Source organism: Mirounga angustirostris, unplaced genomic scaffold (assembly GCF_029215605.1).
Source record: "Mirounga angustirostris isolate CCGP_5_RB_7025 unplaced genomic scaffold, mMirAng1.0.hap1 SCAF_5, whole genome shotgun sequence".
Taxonomy (NCBI): Eukaryota; Metazoa; Chordata; class Mammalia; order Carnivora; family Phocidae; genus Mirounga; species Mirounga angustirostris.
The window spans coordinates 99,615,769-99,628,393 of NW_026991713.1; the positions used below are offsets into that span (position 1 = coordinate 99,615,769).

At 60.4% G+C, this 12,625-nt stretch overlaps 1 protein-coding gene across 3 annotated transcripts in view; it reads left to right on the top strand.

The window, feature by feature from the left end:
* The window catches only part of TSPAN11 (tetraspanin 11), a 67,550-nt gene that overhangs the window by 53,411 nt on the left and 1,514 nt on the right, over positions 1-12,625 (top strand). For 2 of the 3 annotated variants that reach the window (XM_054507224.2, XM_054507225.2), the window contains exons 4-7: positions 2,623-2,697; positions 3,583-3,687; positions 5,765-5,923; positions 6,205-6,339. In XM_054507224.2, the coding sequence (XP_054363199.1) occupies positions 2,623-2,697; positions 3,583-3,687; positions 5,765-5,923; positions 6,205-6,339 (474 nt within the window). The remainder of the gene's footprint in view (positions 1-2,622; positions 2,698-3,582; positions 3,688-5,764; positions 5,924-6,204; positions 6,340-12,625) is intronic. The other variant, XM_045874040.3, reaches the window with a different exon arrangement.

Here is a 12,625-nt window from a genome sequence, read left to right on the forward strand (position 1 = left end):
GACAAGTGATGCCACGCTCATCTCCCAGGGTGAGAAGTGCTCACGGGTGGGGAGCCCCTGCTGTCACGGAGCAGCCCGTGTGTGCGCTTTGGGCCACTCTGCGGAGTGAGGCACTGATCCTGCCAAGGAAGGGTTCCGCTCCCTCCCTCGCTCTCTGGTGGGAGGGATACCTTTCCACCGCCCCCGCTCCTCCGCTCTTGAGAAGCGTGGCAGGCTCACCCTGAGTTGGGTTATTGCCGTAGGCCGGGAATTCTGGTGGCCCCGTCGAGAGAACGGTGGGCCCTGCCCAGGCTTGGTTAGCCGGGGAAAGCCGGATAGCCTGGGGCCCAGTAAATCCTGACTTATATTGACATGGGACCTCTCCAAATTACACCCAGGGTGTCTGAGATCTGTCACCTCCCGAACTGTCTTCATGCTTCCTGGAGCCACGGTGGCCCAGCCCTCCCCGGCTCCCACAGGGGAAGCCAGGGGATACCCAGCTGTGACATCTCAGGACACCTGGGCTAATAGCATGCCCACGACAGCCCCGGCGCCCAAGGGCCTGGGAACCGAAGCCCTGGAGGCTTCCCCGGTCCTTCCTAGAGTCAGGGAGAGCCACTTCCTACTACATAGTCCCCTCCGAGGCAGGCACAAAATAAGCCTCTCACGTGCTTCTGTCTGTGTTCAGTCCCAGGCTTCTCAGGAACCAGACAGCCTGCCTCAGATCTTCCTTTTCATGTCTCCTGGAGGGCAGAGGGGCACATATGCAAATCAGGTCCCAGTAGCAGCCTTAGAATCTGAAGTTAAATGTGTAAATCGGTTTCTCAATCTTGGCACCCATGACATTGCAGCCCAGATCATTCTTTGCCACGGGGCCTGTCCCGTGTGCTGTGGGATGTTCGGGAGCATCCTTGGCCTCTCCCCTCTAGATGCCAGGAGGCCTCCTTCCCCAGGTGTGACAATAAAAAAGTGTCTCCAGACAATGCCAAGTGTCCCCTGGGTACAAAATCGTGCCAGGTTGAGAACCACTGATATCAATTAAACTGCAGTAACAATTCCAGGCCACCCACGGATCAGAAGATGGCCGAGCTCCTGCCCCCAGTGTGGGGCCAGCATGCCCTGGCCAGTCCCCTTCACCTCGCAGCATGCTTGGTAAGAAGGGCCCCTACAGATGATAAGGGCAGGCCTGCCACCATCGTTCAGAGCCTGGAACGCTTCCCTCACGCCTGATTGTGGGCAGTTCTGAGCCTGGGAGACTGTGGGCTCAATAAAATCGCTGTGGGCAAGGTGCACAGTTGACATAACTCGAAAGGAAGCCTTGCCCCTGGATGGAATGTTCTTCGTGAAAAGGAATATCCTCTCCTCTCTCTGTGTTTCTTAAGTCCTGCCCATGCCAGGGTCTGCGCTGGGCTCTGGGAGATAGTCGGGCAAGGCCCCTGGGCCCATGGACTTGCATCGCCCCTGACCTGGCCCCACATCCCCCGCCCTGCAAGCTGTCTTCTCAGTCTCACCCCTCCTGCCTGCATCCCTTCCCCTACTTGAGGAGCCCTGGAGTTCCAGGGCTCCGTCAGAGGCTAAACGTCCCCTGCAATCCAGGGATCCCAGTGACCATGGCCAGGATGACGGGTGGTGCCTGGGGAAGGAGGTGTCGCCAACCATTGTGCATGGGTAGTGGCTGGGCTTCCCCAGAGGGGGCCATTTCAGGCAGCAACGCTCCCCTGCTCCTCCTTCTCTCCCCCTCCCTCGTCCCCTCTCCCCTGCCTGGAGCCCGCTTCCTCTCCTCCTCCCCGCCCCCTCCTAGCCACATGGCCTGACACGCATGTTTGACCTGTCGGCCCCTGCAAGGACACACCAGGATGGAACAGCGTCCCGAAGCCTCCTGCCTCTGAAGCCTGGCGGGGGCAGGAGGAGTCACAGCTGAGAGCACAGCCAGGAAAGCAGTGCGCAGGCTGGGAAGCGTGCAGAGCAGCCTGGACAAGGCCAGGCAGTGGTGGAGACAGGAAGTTAGAACCCACTGCAGGGCCATGAGGGGCTGGAAGACACACCGATGCCTTTCTCCGGGCGGATGCCTTTGCGATTTCCTGAGCCTTGGTGGCTGCCCAGCCACCCCTATGCTCTCAGCCTCTTCTGCTCCCTCCACTACCCTCTGTGCACTCCAGGCTTTGCACATGCTCTCGTCTCTGCCTGGCACATGCCTCCTGCCTTCTTCACCTGGAAGCTCCTCCTTAGAGATGCCACTCGGGTGTCACCTCCTCCAGGAAGCCTTCTCTGACTGCCCTCCCCCACCTAGGACCAACCATCATTTCTAAGCCTTGCCCTGTTGTGACATTCGTGACACAGCATTGTAGTCACTTACTTACCTGTCCCCCCCCCATAACTTTGAGGTGGGTGGATGGACTAATGCACTGACAGTAGACCAATGGGTGAAGGCATGAGTGGGGAGCTCCGTGCCAGCAGCCGGGAAAGGCGAGTCTACCTGGAGCTGCTGGGAAGAGGAGGAAGACAGCATGGATGATGGGGTCCCTGGCAGGTCGCCCCACCTCCCCCACTGCTTGGGGGAGACATTTGTTCTAGAAGTCCTGGAGCACCATCTGCCTACGTGGGCCTGATCCTCGTGTGACCACCTTGACTCCTTTCTCCTAGTATTTCTGCCTGTTGCTGGTGATCTTCCTGGTTGAGCTGGTGGCAGGGGTCCTGGCCCACATGTACTACCGGAGGGTGAGTGCAAGTGTCCTCCTGCTATGTTCCCCATCGGCACCCCGCAGAGGCGACAGCATGTGGTGGGGTGAACAGGAATGGGGGAGCTGGGGCAGTGACCCACAGGGGCGTCCTGTCTCCCAGGTCCCCAACAATCCTCGCACATCCAGGTCCTCCTTCTTGTCCCGCTTCCGGCAATTCTCTGCCCCATCTGTGGATGCTGATGTGTTGAGTGTGGGAGTCAGGGAGTGGGGACGCCCCATGGGAGGTGGGTGGCCCGTCTCCCCTTGGATGCAGAGGTAGAGGATGAAGCCAGCTGGCAAGCATCCAAGGAGCAAGGCTGGGGCCAGGGCTGCCTGCCGAACTCTGAAGACCGCTCCAGGCCTCTCCTGCCTGCATTAGACAAGGACGAAGTGGCCAGTCAGGTGCCCTCCCACCCGGTGCTGGGAATCAGGGGTTCAAGACCATGACCGGGGTGAGACAGCTGACCACACTGGTTATTTTAAGCCAGCACCCGTACAATCGATGGCTGCCCACAGGGTAACAATTGTAAATATTTTGAGTATCACCTCATCATCAAATGAAAAAAAGATTTAAAAGCCGCCCCCCCGCCCCCATGCCCAGCCTCATTGCCCTCCCACCGGCTTTGAGCCGGCCCCTCCGCAGCCCGCCTCTCAGCTCTGCCCGTCAGCTGTCTGGCCTTGCGTCAGGGCCCCAGCTTTTGCAACCTCTCTCCGTGAACCGGGTCCCGAGCTGTCTCCTACGGATGCTCCCATTACACTGAGACCCCTCTGCCCTTACACCGTCCAACATCCACGATGCTCTAGAGTTAGCTCCGAGTGGGCCTGGGGAGCAAGATGGGCGTGAGCGGTTCTGCTGACGCCACCTTCCGCCTCCGCTCTCCAGCTCAGTGACGAACTAAAGCAGCACCTGAGCCGGACTCTGGCTGAGAACTACAGGCAGCCCGGAGCCTCCGACCTCACAACGTCAGTGGACCGTCTCCAGCAGGATGTAAGCAGCTGCGCGCTCCGGTCCGCCTTCTCCCTGCCACCCCACCCTCACTCTTAGCCTGCGATCTCTGTATCTACAGCTCTGTATCTAGGGCTTGAGGCCTTGGTCTTTTTAGCCAGGAATACCAGGCAAGGAGGCAGAGCAGAGATTAGCGGGGCTCGGAGCTCTAGGGGCATCTTAGTTCCGCGGGGGAGGCCCCTTCCCCATCCCCCCAAGACTGGCTTAGCTCCCAGTAGGCTCTGCCCAGGAGGGTCTCTCGTGAGCTGCTTTAGTGGCTAAGGGCACCCGTGCACACAGAGGTACACACCCATCCAACCCACACCCACACGCTTAGCACACACACCTGCTGGTCAGCCCTGTCCAAAGCACAGTCTGCACTTGTGGGACCTCGCATGTGAGGAACGGAGCCTGAACCCTGCCCTCGGGGCCTTAGTCCTGGAGCCCGACACAGCTGCAGGCAGCACTAGGCTGGGAGGCCCCTCCGAGTGGAGAAGAGAGCTGGGGAGGCCAGCCGGGGGGACCAGGAAGGAGGGCCCGGGTTTGCCTCGGCAGAGAGGGTGGGAGGGGCAGTCAGAGAGTGGGGAACAGCATGAGGAAGGGCACAGCCGGGAGCCAGTGTCTGCCACTGCCCAGGGTCTCCGTGGGGACCCAGAGCATGTGGCCCGCAGCCCACACATGCCAGCAACAGTCAGAACCAGAGGGACGAGGGACCTTGGGCCCAGGCTTGCATGCTAGGCCTGAGGAAACAGCCCCGAGAAGGCAGTGGGCTTCAGGCCAGGGCCAGCATCTGGGCTGTGGACCGCACCCCCTAAGGTCAATGACACCCACATGCCTGTATTCAGGAAATGACCATCGCAGTAGACGGTGTCTCTTCCTAACTGCTCAGCCCTGCAGGGCTCTCCTCTCCAGGGTTCCCAGAATCATCTCTCACGGTCTTCACACAACCCAGCGTGGAGGTACTCCATTAGCCCCATTGACAAGTGACAAAACGGAAGCCCAGAGAGGCTAAGTCACCTGTCCAGGGGACATGCAGAAGGATAATCCCGCGTGACTCCTGGCACACACCCTGCTGTTCCCGGCTCCATGTGCTGTTCCATCCTGCCTGCCTCCTCAGGGCTCCTCCTCTTCCTTGTGGGACCTTTCCTGGCCCATGAGCAGAGCTGCTCGCCTCTCCTCCTCTGAGCTACTCAGCTCCAACGTCTCCCTGTGGCTCTCCTAGTAAGCTACTGAGATGCCTCAGAAAGCCGGGAACCGTGGGACTCACGCGTGAGCCCGGGCTAACTTCAGTCCCGGCACATAGTAGGTGCCTAACACACACTTGTTAACTGTACTGAGCATACTCCCGCCCTGCCTGCACTCCACACACCAGAGACAGCCTCGAAACAGCTGGCTCTGTGGCTCATGTGGGGACTTGGGGTCTCCCTCCCTCCACTCAGAAGGGCAAGAGAGAAACAACGTCCTGTGTGTCTGCATCACCGGACCCCCGGGGGGGGGGGGCGCGTTCCTGTGCTGGAGTGGTGCAGAAGCCCCCCGTCTTATCCAGCATCCACACTGCCCCCTTGTCAACACTGACCTGCCCGCACTGGGGCTCTGGGACCCTCTCTGCGTCCCTGCAGGTCTGAGGGCTCTGAGGCTTCAGGGTTTGAATGAGGGTCCAGGGACCCTACCTCCCTGGGGTCCTGCCTCCCTGGGTGACCAGGAACCCCCTCCACCCCATGTGGTCTTGGCCCTGCCCTGGGCTCTGCCCAGGGGTACACAGCCCCACTCTCTCAGGGACCCACCTGCATCTACTCCCCACCCATCTTCCCACAGACCCTCCCTGCCGTCAGGACAGCCAGCATCCTCTCCTTACAGGACTTGGGTGGCTAGAAGGTGTCTTGCAGTCAGCTTCTGCACCTGCCTGGAGAGAAGCCCCAGGGAGACCAGCTCCTTGCTCCTGCAGGCACAGGAGAACTCACAGGGAGGACAAAGAGGCCTTGGGTCAATATCTGAATAATGAGTCCTGCGGCCCGGCCACGGAGGGGCTGGAGGAGCCCGGCGCGCGCTCTTCGCCCCCAGCCTCTGTCTCTCCCTCCAGTTCAAGTGCTGTGGGAGTAACAGCTCCGCTGACTGGCAGCACAGCGCCTACATCCGGTCTCGGGAGGCCGAGGGCCGCCGGGTGCCCGACAGCTGCTGCAAGACGGTGGTGGCGCGCTGTGGCCAACGGGCCCACCCCTCCAACATCTACAAGGTGGAGGTGAGTGCCCAAAGCTCCCTGCCATCCAGGAGCCCCCCCCCACCCCGTGAGAGGCGGGCTCAGGCAGAGGGGCGGGGTGGGGGGGAGCAGGACACACTTACGCACGGGCCATGCGGCAACATGCCCTCAGTGGTCTCCACCGAGCCCTGGGGGATTCTGGGACATCGTGGCAGGCCCCTGGGTCACCCGAGAAGCCTGTGGGCACCCGAAGGGCTGGCCAGGCCCTTTAAGCCTCTGGCCTGCCCTCAGCTGGGTGGACAGCAGCACCCTTCCCTCCCCAGCCTCGCCTGCTTCCGGGCCATCCTGTGGCACTTGCCCTTACCTTACAGGGAGGCTGCATCACCAAGCTGGAGCAGTTCCTGGCTGACCACCTGCTGCTCATGGGGGCGGTGGGCATCGGGGTGGCCTGTCTGCAGGTGAGTCGGAGGGGGCGGGATTAGGACAGGGGCTTGCGTAGAGGAGCTGTGAGCCCCTCTCCCATCGGCGGGGATCGCAAATCACTGACCCTCTGCGCGCCCGTGTGCTGTCCTGCCCTCTCCTCCCCTCCTCTTCGCCCCACCTTCCCTCGGCAGCCAAGGGTGCATCAGTGGTCACTCTCTTCCCCAGAAAAGATGAAGGAAAATGCCTGGGGGCCCGGGGGCCCACTTGAACTTGTAAGAGACCTGGGAGGAGTGTGAGTGTGGGCTCAGGTATGTGAATGCACCCTCTGTGTGTGCACGTGGGTATGTGTGGGGCCACGGGTCGTCCGCATGCATCTAGGTGTACGTGGGGCTGTATGCACGGATATGCGTTCAGGTGTGCTTGTGCATGTGTGTATATGTGTGTGCATGTACATGCACTCATTCCTCTGTGTGTGTGTGTGCGCACACATGTGTGTGTCCGTGGATGTGCGCTCCCCCTTGCACACCCAGCTCTCTGCTCTGAGCGATGCCTTTTGCCGTCTCAGTGCTCCACCTGACCCCCTGCTGTCCCCCAGGACATCAGTGGCGCTCTCACAGTGGCTCCAGTCAAGGGTCGGTAGAGAGGAGTCAGGAGGGGCACCCTGGGGTGGGGCAGACACAGGGGGCAAGGGCCCAGCCGGTGCAAGAGGGAGTTCTGTGCTGCCCCGCCCTCCCACTCCTGCGACCACAAGCACTGACCAGGGGAGGGGTGAGAGCAGTAGCCGGGCCATCAGAAGCCCTGGGGCCACCCCTGCCTCTGCTCCTGCCCCCACCACTGCTTCATCCACAAAACAGGGATCCTGTCCCCAGCCACGTAAGGTCTAGATAAGAACGAGGTGATGAACGTGACCCACTCACGGTGCCGGCACACGTGAAGGCCTCCCCATAAGTGCACGCGGCTATTGTCCAGCTATCTGTAGACTTCAGAGTGGTCTCAGGTACTTTCTGTCCTCAGATCCCCGCCGCAACCCGAGACCCGTGCCAGGCGAGTGTCCGTGTTCTCCCATTTTACAGATCAGAAAGTTGAGACCCAGAGAAAAGACTTCCCGAGGGTGTCACGTCCTGAACTGGCACCCAGGTCTCCTGGCTTTTGGTCTTTTGCTTTGCCCAACTCCCCACCCCACCACCACCAACAGAGCGTTCCATGGAAAGCAAAGCAGGGGCAGTAGCAGCAGTTGGTGTGGAGAACCTGCCCCGGTGGGGTTCCTTCCAGATCACCGCGGCCCGGCCACATCCGCCTGCGCGCCCGCAGGATCTAGCCGCAGCCTCGCCACAGGGCTCTACCCGCTGGAGGGGCGGACCCGGCAACCCAGGGCTGGTTATGCTGTCTCTGGGCCTCAGTTCCTTGTTTGTAAAATGGGGTTAATTATCCCTAGTTTGGTGAGAGGATTAGCAATATATATGTAAATCACTTGGCTCCTTGCTGAGCAGATAGCAGGTGTTCAATAAATGGCACCCATCATCATTGGACTCATTTCCACGTGGGCACGTTGTCTCTGGAAAAAGCCTTCTCAGAACGTTGTTCCCTGGCCAGAGCAGCGTGCGCCCCACCCCCCTCCGCTTGTTCGAAGGCAGGCCAGGAGCCCCCCTGGTGTGTGTGTGGGGGGGCATCCAACGGCCCCTCTCTGCACTTCCCTAGCGTAGGCCTTCTGCCCCACGTACTGAGCCGAGCAGTTGCTGCTGTGGGCTCCAGCTCCTGGATCCACTGAAGTTTCCAGAAACCTACTGTCTGCTTCAGGTGTGAGGGGCCACCTCAGCATGGACACTAAGCAAGCATTGGCCACACTCTCCACCCCTTTCTTCCTGACCTCTCCGGCCTTGGGAGCCTGTGGAAGCTGAGGACAGGGCCAGTGAGGCCCGGCGTAGGGTGTGGGTCCGCCAGTGTCCCAAACCTGAGGTCAAGGTGAAGCAAGGAGGGCGGTAGATGCTGCCCAGGGGGCCACGTTGTCGGGCAGGACGGCGGCAGGCCCCAGACATTTCCTCCTCACGCACACCCCCGTGAAGTCTCTGTCGCCCGCAGCTCGCTGCAGAATTGCTGCTGGTGTCCCTCAGAGGGAGCTTCCCCTGGCCACCGCTGTGGGCCCCCCCCCACCCCCCCCCCACCCCGTTGCCCGGCCTCTCCCCTCCTTCCTGCTCCTGCTGGCCCTGCAGCAGCCAAGCCTCGGTCACAGCTCCCTCTGCTGGCTGATGCTGGAACTAAGCTGCCCAAGTCCGGGTCCGCCACCAGCTGGGAGGAAGGGCTCAGGCCAGGCCTGTGCCCAGGCTCCCAGCCCTCGTCCACCGGAGTGGGCACCAGGCACCTTCCCCACACATGCCCAGCCTGGCCTTTCCAAGACCCCCAAGGCTCAGGAGATAAAAGGCAGTGTCCTGCTTCCCTGGTGCCCAGGACCAGAGGAGACCTTGCTATGAAGTCAGAGGGCCTCCCTCCTTATGTGACCTTGAGGAAGTCACGTTCCCTCTCTGAGCCTCGGGTTCCTTTCCTATAAAATGGAGGAGTTGGACATTTTCGAGCCTTCCGTGCGGAGGCAGACTTCTCTAATCCATGGAAATCTCACCTAGGAGCCGGGCTATTAAACATGGGGACGAGCTGCTCGGGTTGAAGCAGGAGTTGGGGCTCTAAGGTTCCATGATTTTTGGTAAGGACCCTGCCTCGGTGAACCTCATGTGCTGCAATATTCTAGAATGTTAAAGCATGTCTTGTGAATGCTCGGTACACCAAACAGAAAATGTGCCTAACAAACCCCGATTTGTTTGGGGTTTGGCCACATGTCACTTGTGGCCCCGTGTATGTGTGGACCAAGCACTACTATGCTTAGGAGACATGGTGGCTGGCTGGAGGGACACAGGATCTCCACAGCGCCTCCACGACAGCAGGCTTCAACCTTGGCTGCACATGGGGGCCACCGGGCGAGATTTAGAACTGGCCAGGTACCGCCCAATCACATTGTCTGGGGCTTGGCACCCCAGCGCCAACATACCTGTAAAGCTCCCTGGTGGACCCCGCGTGCAGCCAGGCCGAGAACACCGGCCCACGTGAGTGACAGGAGCACGGGGCTCCTGGAAGTCAGATGAGGGAGGTCAGGGGCCACAGAGAATATGGCACCATCACAGTCCTTTAAACACCCGAAGGTAGGCGTGTGGGGGAGCAAGGGGACATTCCCGGGAGGGACTAGAGGACAGACAGGAGCCACAGGCGGAATTTACGAGGAGACAGATGGGAGAATTTAACAACTGGAACTTTCTAGCAGCCGTGCCCGCGGAGCACGAAGCTGCGTGTGGCTGCAGGTTGCAGCAGAGCTTGGGGGCTGGCCCCGCCCCTGCAGCGCGCGTCCTGCCCACGGTAGGCTGCATGTCCCTCCCGCGCTGCTGCTGTGCATTCCGGGCGTGCACCTGTTCCTTTCAGCAAGACCCTGCAGGGCCCCTCTGTCCGCCTCAGGCTTGTGACTCACTACTCAGGATTTTCAGACCCGAAAGGGATAACTGGGGTCTTGAGGTACCTCCAAATCACAGACTCTTCCTTCTGGAAGGTGCTCCCAAGCTAGCTAGGTCAGTGCTGTCAGCCCTGGCTGCACAGGACAGTCAGGCCCAACTGCACAGTATCAGGCCCAGACTGGGGTGAGGCCTGGGCATGGGTGCTCTTTAAAGCCCTCCAGGCGATCCCCGTGTGCACCCGGGGTAGAGAACACTGGGCCCACCCTGTTCGTATACCTCTGAAGACACCCAGCCCCGCGGTGTGGTTACCTGCTAGCGGCCACAGAGCCACCATGGCAGAGCCAGCTAGGACCCCAACTCCAGCTTCCCCTCTTGTGGGCGGACTCTGGAGGCCCTCCAAGCTGAAGTAACTTTGGAAGCTCATTTCTAGCCTACTCGGGCAGGGAAACTTCTGTCCAGAAAGGATGGAGTGGCTCAGCTCCCTTTCCTACTGCCCTGCTCACACGCACTCGAGAAGCCTCCACCCAGAGGCCACGCAGAGGAGGCCGAAGGGAGAGCATCCTCTGTCAGCTTCGTAACGAGAGCTGCTCTGTGCCCAGTGCTGGGGCCACCAGTGGGCAGGGTGTGCCCCCTTCTCCCAGCAGGCTTTCCCTCGAGGGAGGAGACACATGGAACATGGTTGTCGCATGCAGTTAGGGGCACTGGACAAGTGTGAGAATTGGGGCTTGGGGGAGCACAGAGCAGGCCATAACCTGTCGGGCCGTCAGGGAAGGCTTCCTGGGGGAAGTGATAGATAATTAAACCTTGAAGGAGTTTGACAAGAAGAATCAAGATGGGGAAGAGTGACAGGGTGAGGAAATTGGGTTTGCAAAGCCTTGGCTGGCTGCTGTGGGGGGAGGGCTTTATCCTGAGGGCTTGGGAGAGCCACTGCCTGGCCTCTCAAAGGCTCAGGGTGCAGGAGGGGAACCATGAGTTGGTCCTATCATCCTAGTTTAAAAAAAAATCTCTCCAGGCAAGGCTATCAACCAGTGAACAGACTGGAGGTTTTCCTATTGATACAGGGAGCTTTGAGGCTCAGAGAGGGCTATAACTGTGGCCAAGGTCACACAGCCCCACACAGAAGCTACCTTACTCCCACCCCGATGTTTCCAGACTGTAGGATGGAAACATGTTGCAGAGCCCCGAAGATTCACAGGACAGCCACGATTGGGATCTGTAGGTCATTAAAAGGGAAACTGAAAGATCATATTGGATTGGCTTCCTGGGACCTCGCTGGCCCTTCCTTGATGCTCTTAATAACAATCAGGTGTTGGCCCAAAAACCTCAAAAGAAGCTGAAAGCATGCCCCCTCCCTGTTCAAAGGGCCCTGTCGGTGGCAAATGCTGTACCTAGGCAGGCTGGCAGAAGAGGGCGCCGGGCACCATGCAGCCCTGCCCCTCGCGCGCTGGGCCACGCCCCCATTTCCTGCCCCTGCGCTCAGCTGATCGCCTGTTCTCTCTGCTCACCCTGGGCTGGGAGGAGATGCTGGTGCTCGCTCAGGGATCAGATGGCGTCCAGTACTCCTCTCTATGACTCAGGGTGCTTGTGTGCGTGTGCACATGTATGTTGATGAGTGTGCATCCTTGGCCCCTCTGCATGTGTCGGGGCGGGGGGCGGTGTGTGTGGACATGCATTGGTGAGATTCTGGACCATACTCCGTAAATGTGGCCACAAGTCTGTGCTGGGCCAACGCTTCCCATGTGGCCTCCCCCTCAGCAAGAACCAGAAAGATCCAGCTAACCCCGCAGGTTAGCCATCAAACCACAAGGTGAGGACAGGGACGGGGGCGTGCTGCACGACCCCTGGGTGCAAAATGGCCACGATGGCACCTGCTCAAAGCCAGAGGGAGACGAGATAACTCCTCAGGCCGCCTTCAGCTTGTGGCGCCGAGTCCGGATGTGGACTAGCACTGCTCTTAGTGCCGAGTCTGAAAGCTGAAAGCTTCCCGGGGCTCCACCGTCCTCCCACGGGGGGATGGAGAGCAGGGTGGCAGGGGCAGGAAGCAGCGCTCATCCTCCGCCACCTCCTCAAGCTGGCCTTGCAAAGAGAAACCGAGCGGCTGCGAGCACATAGGCGTCCCCATCAGCCTGACCTGCCCCCACCGCTCTGAGCTCCGGGGGCACCCAGCTGTGCTCTGGCAAGATCCGGTCAGCAGCAGCTCTTGGAAAAGTTTGGGAACGATGGGGGCCCTGTTCCCCGTCTTCGGGGAAATCCACCTTTGCCCATGCGCCACGGGACAGTCATGGGGCTGCCCTGGCGGCGCCTCCGTCCTGTGCGCAGGGGGTCGGGCCCCAGTGGCCTTGCTGTCACAGCAAGATCACCCTCGTGGGCCTCCTGGGTGTGCCACGCCCCAGCTTCTTGTCCTGCACTTCAGAGGTCAGCAAAGCGAGGCGCCACAGGGGGCTGGTGATTTTGCAGGACTGCCCTGCTGTGGGCAGGATGCCGTAGCGCCTCCTTGTTCAGCTAGTGGATGTGACGGAGGGGCTGGCAGGCCGGCTCCTGGGGCTGGGGCTGGGGCTGGTGCCACGCTCCACGCTGGCTTACGGGGTGACAGCCTCTGAGAGCTCCGTTTCCCCAGCGGCTTCTGTGCATCCGCCAGAGAATCAACTACGAGCCTTACTTTTGCTCTGGAGTCCCAGAGCAGCAATACACAGAACCTCTCCTAGAGAGAGAGCTTCAGACAGCAGTGAGGGAGTGGGACCACGACCCCTCAGCGTCTAATTAAACCGGGCCGTCTCTGGAGATCTAGGGCCACAGACCCGTAGTGGACTGCTTGTTAGACATGCAGCAT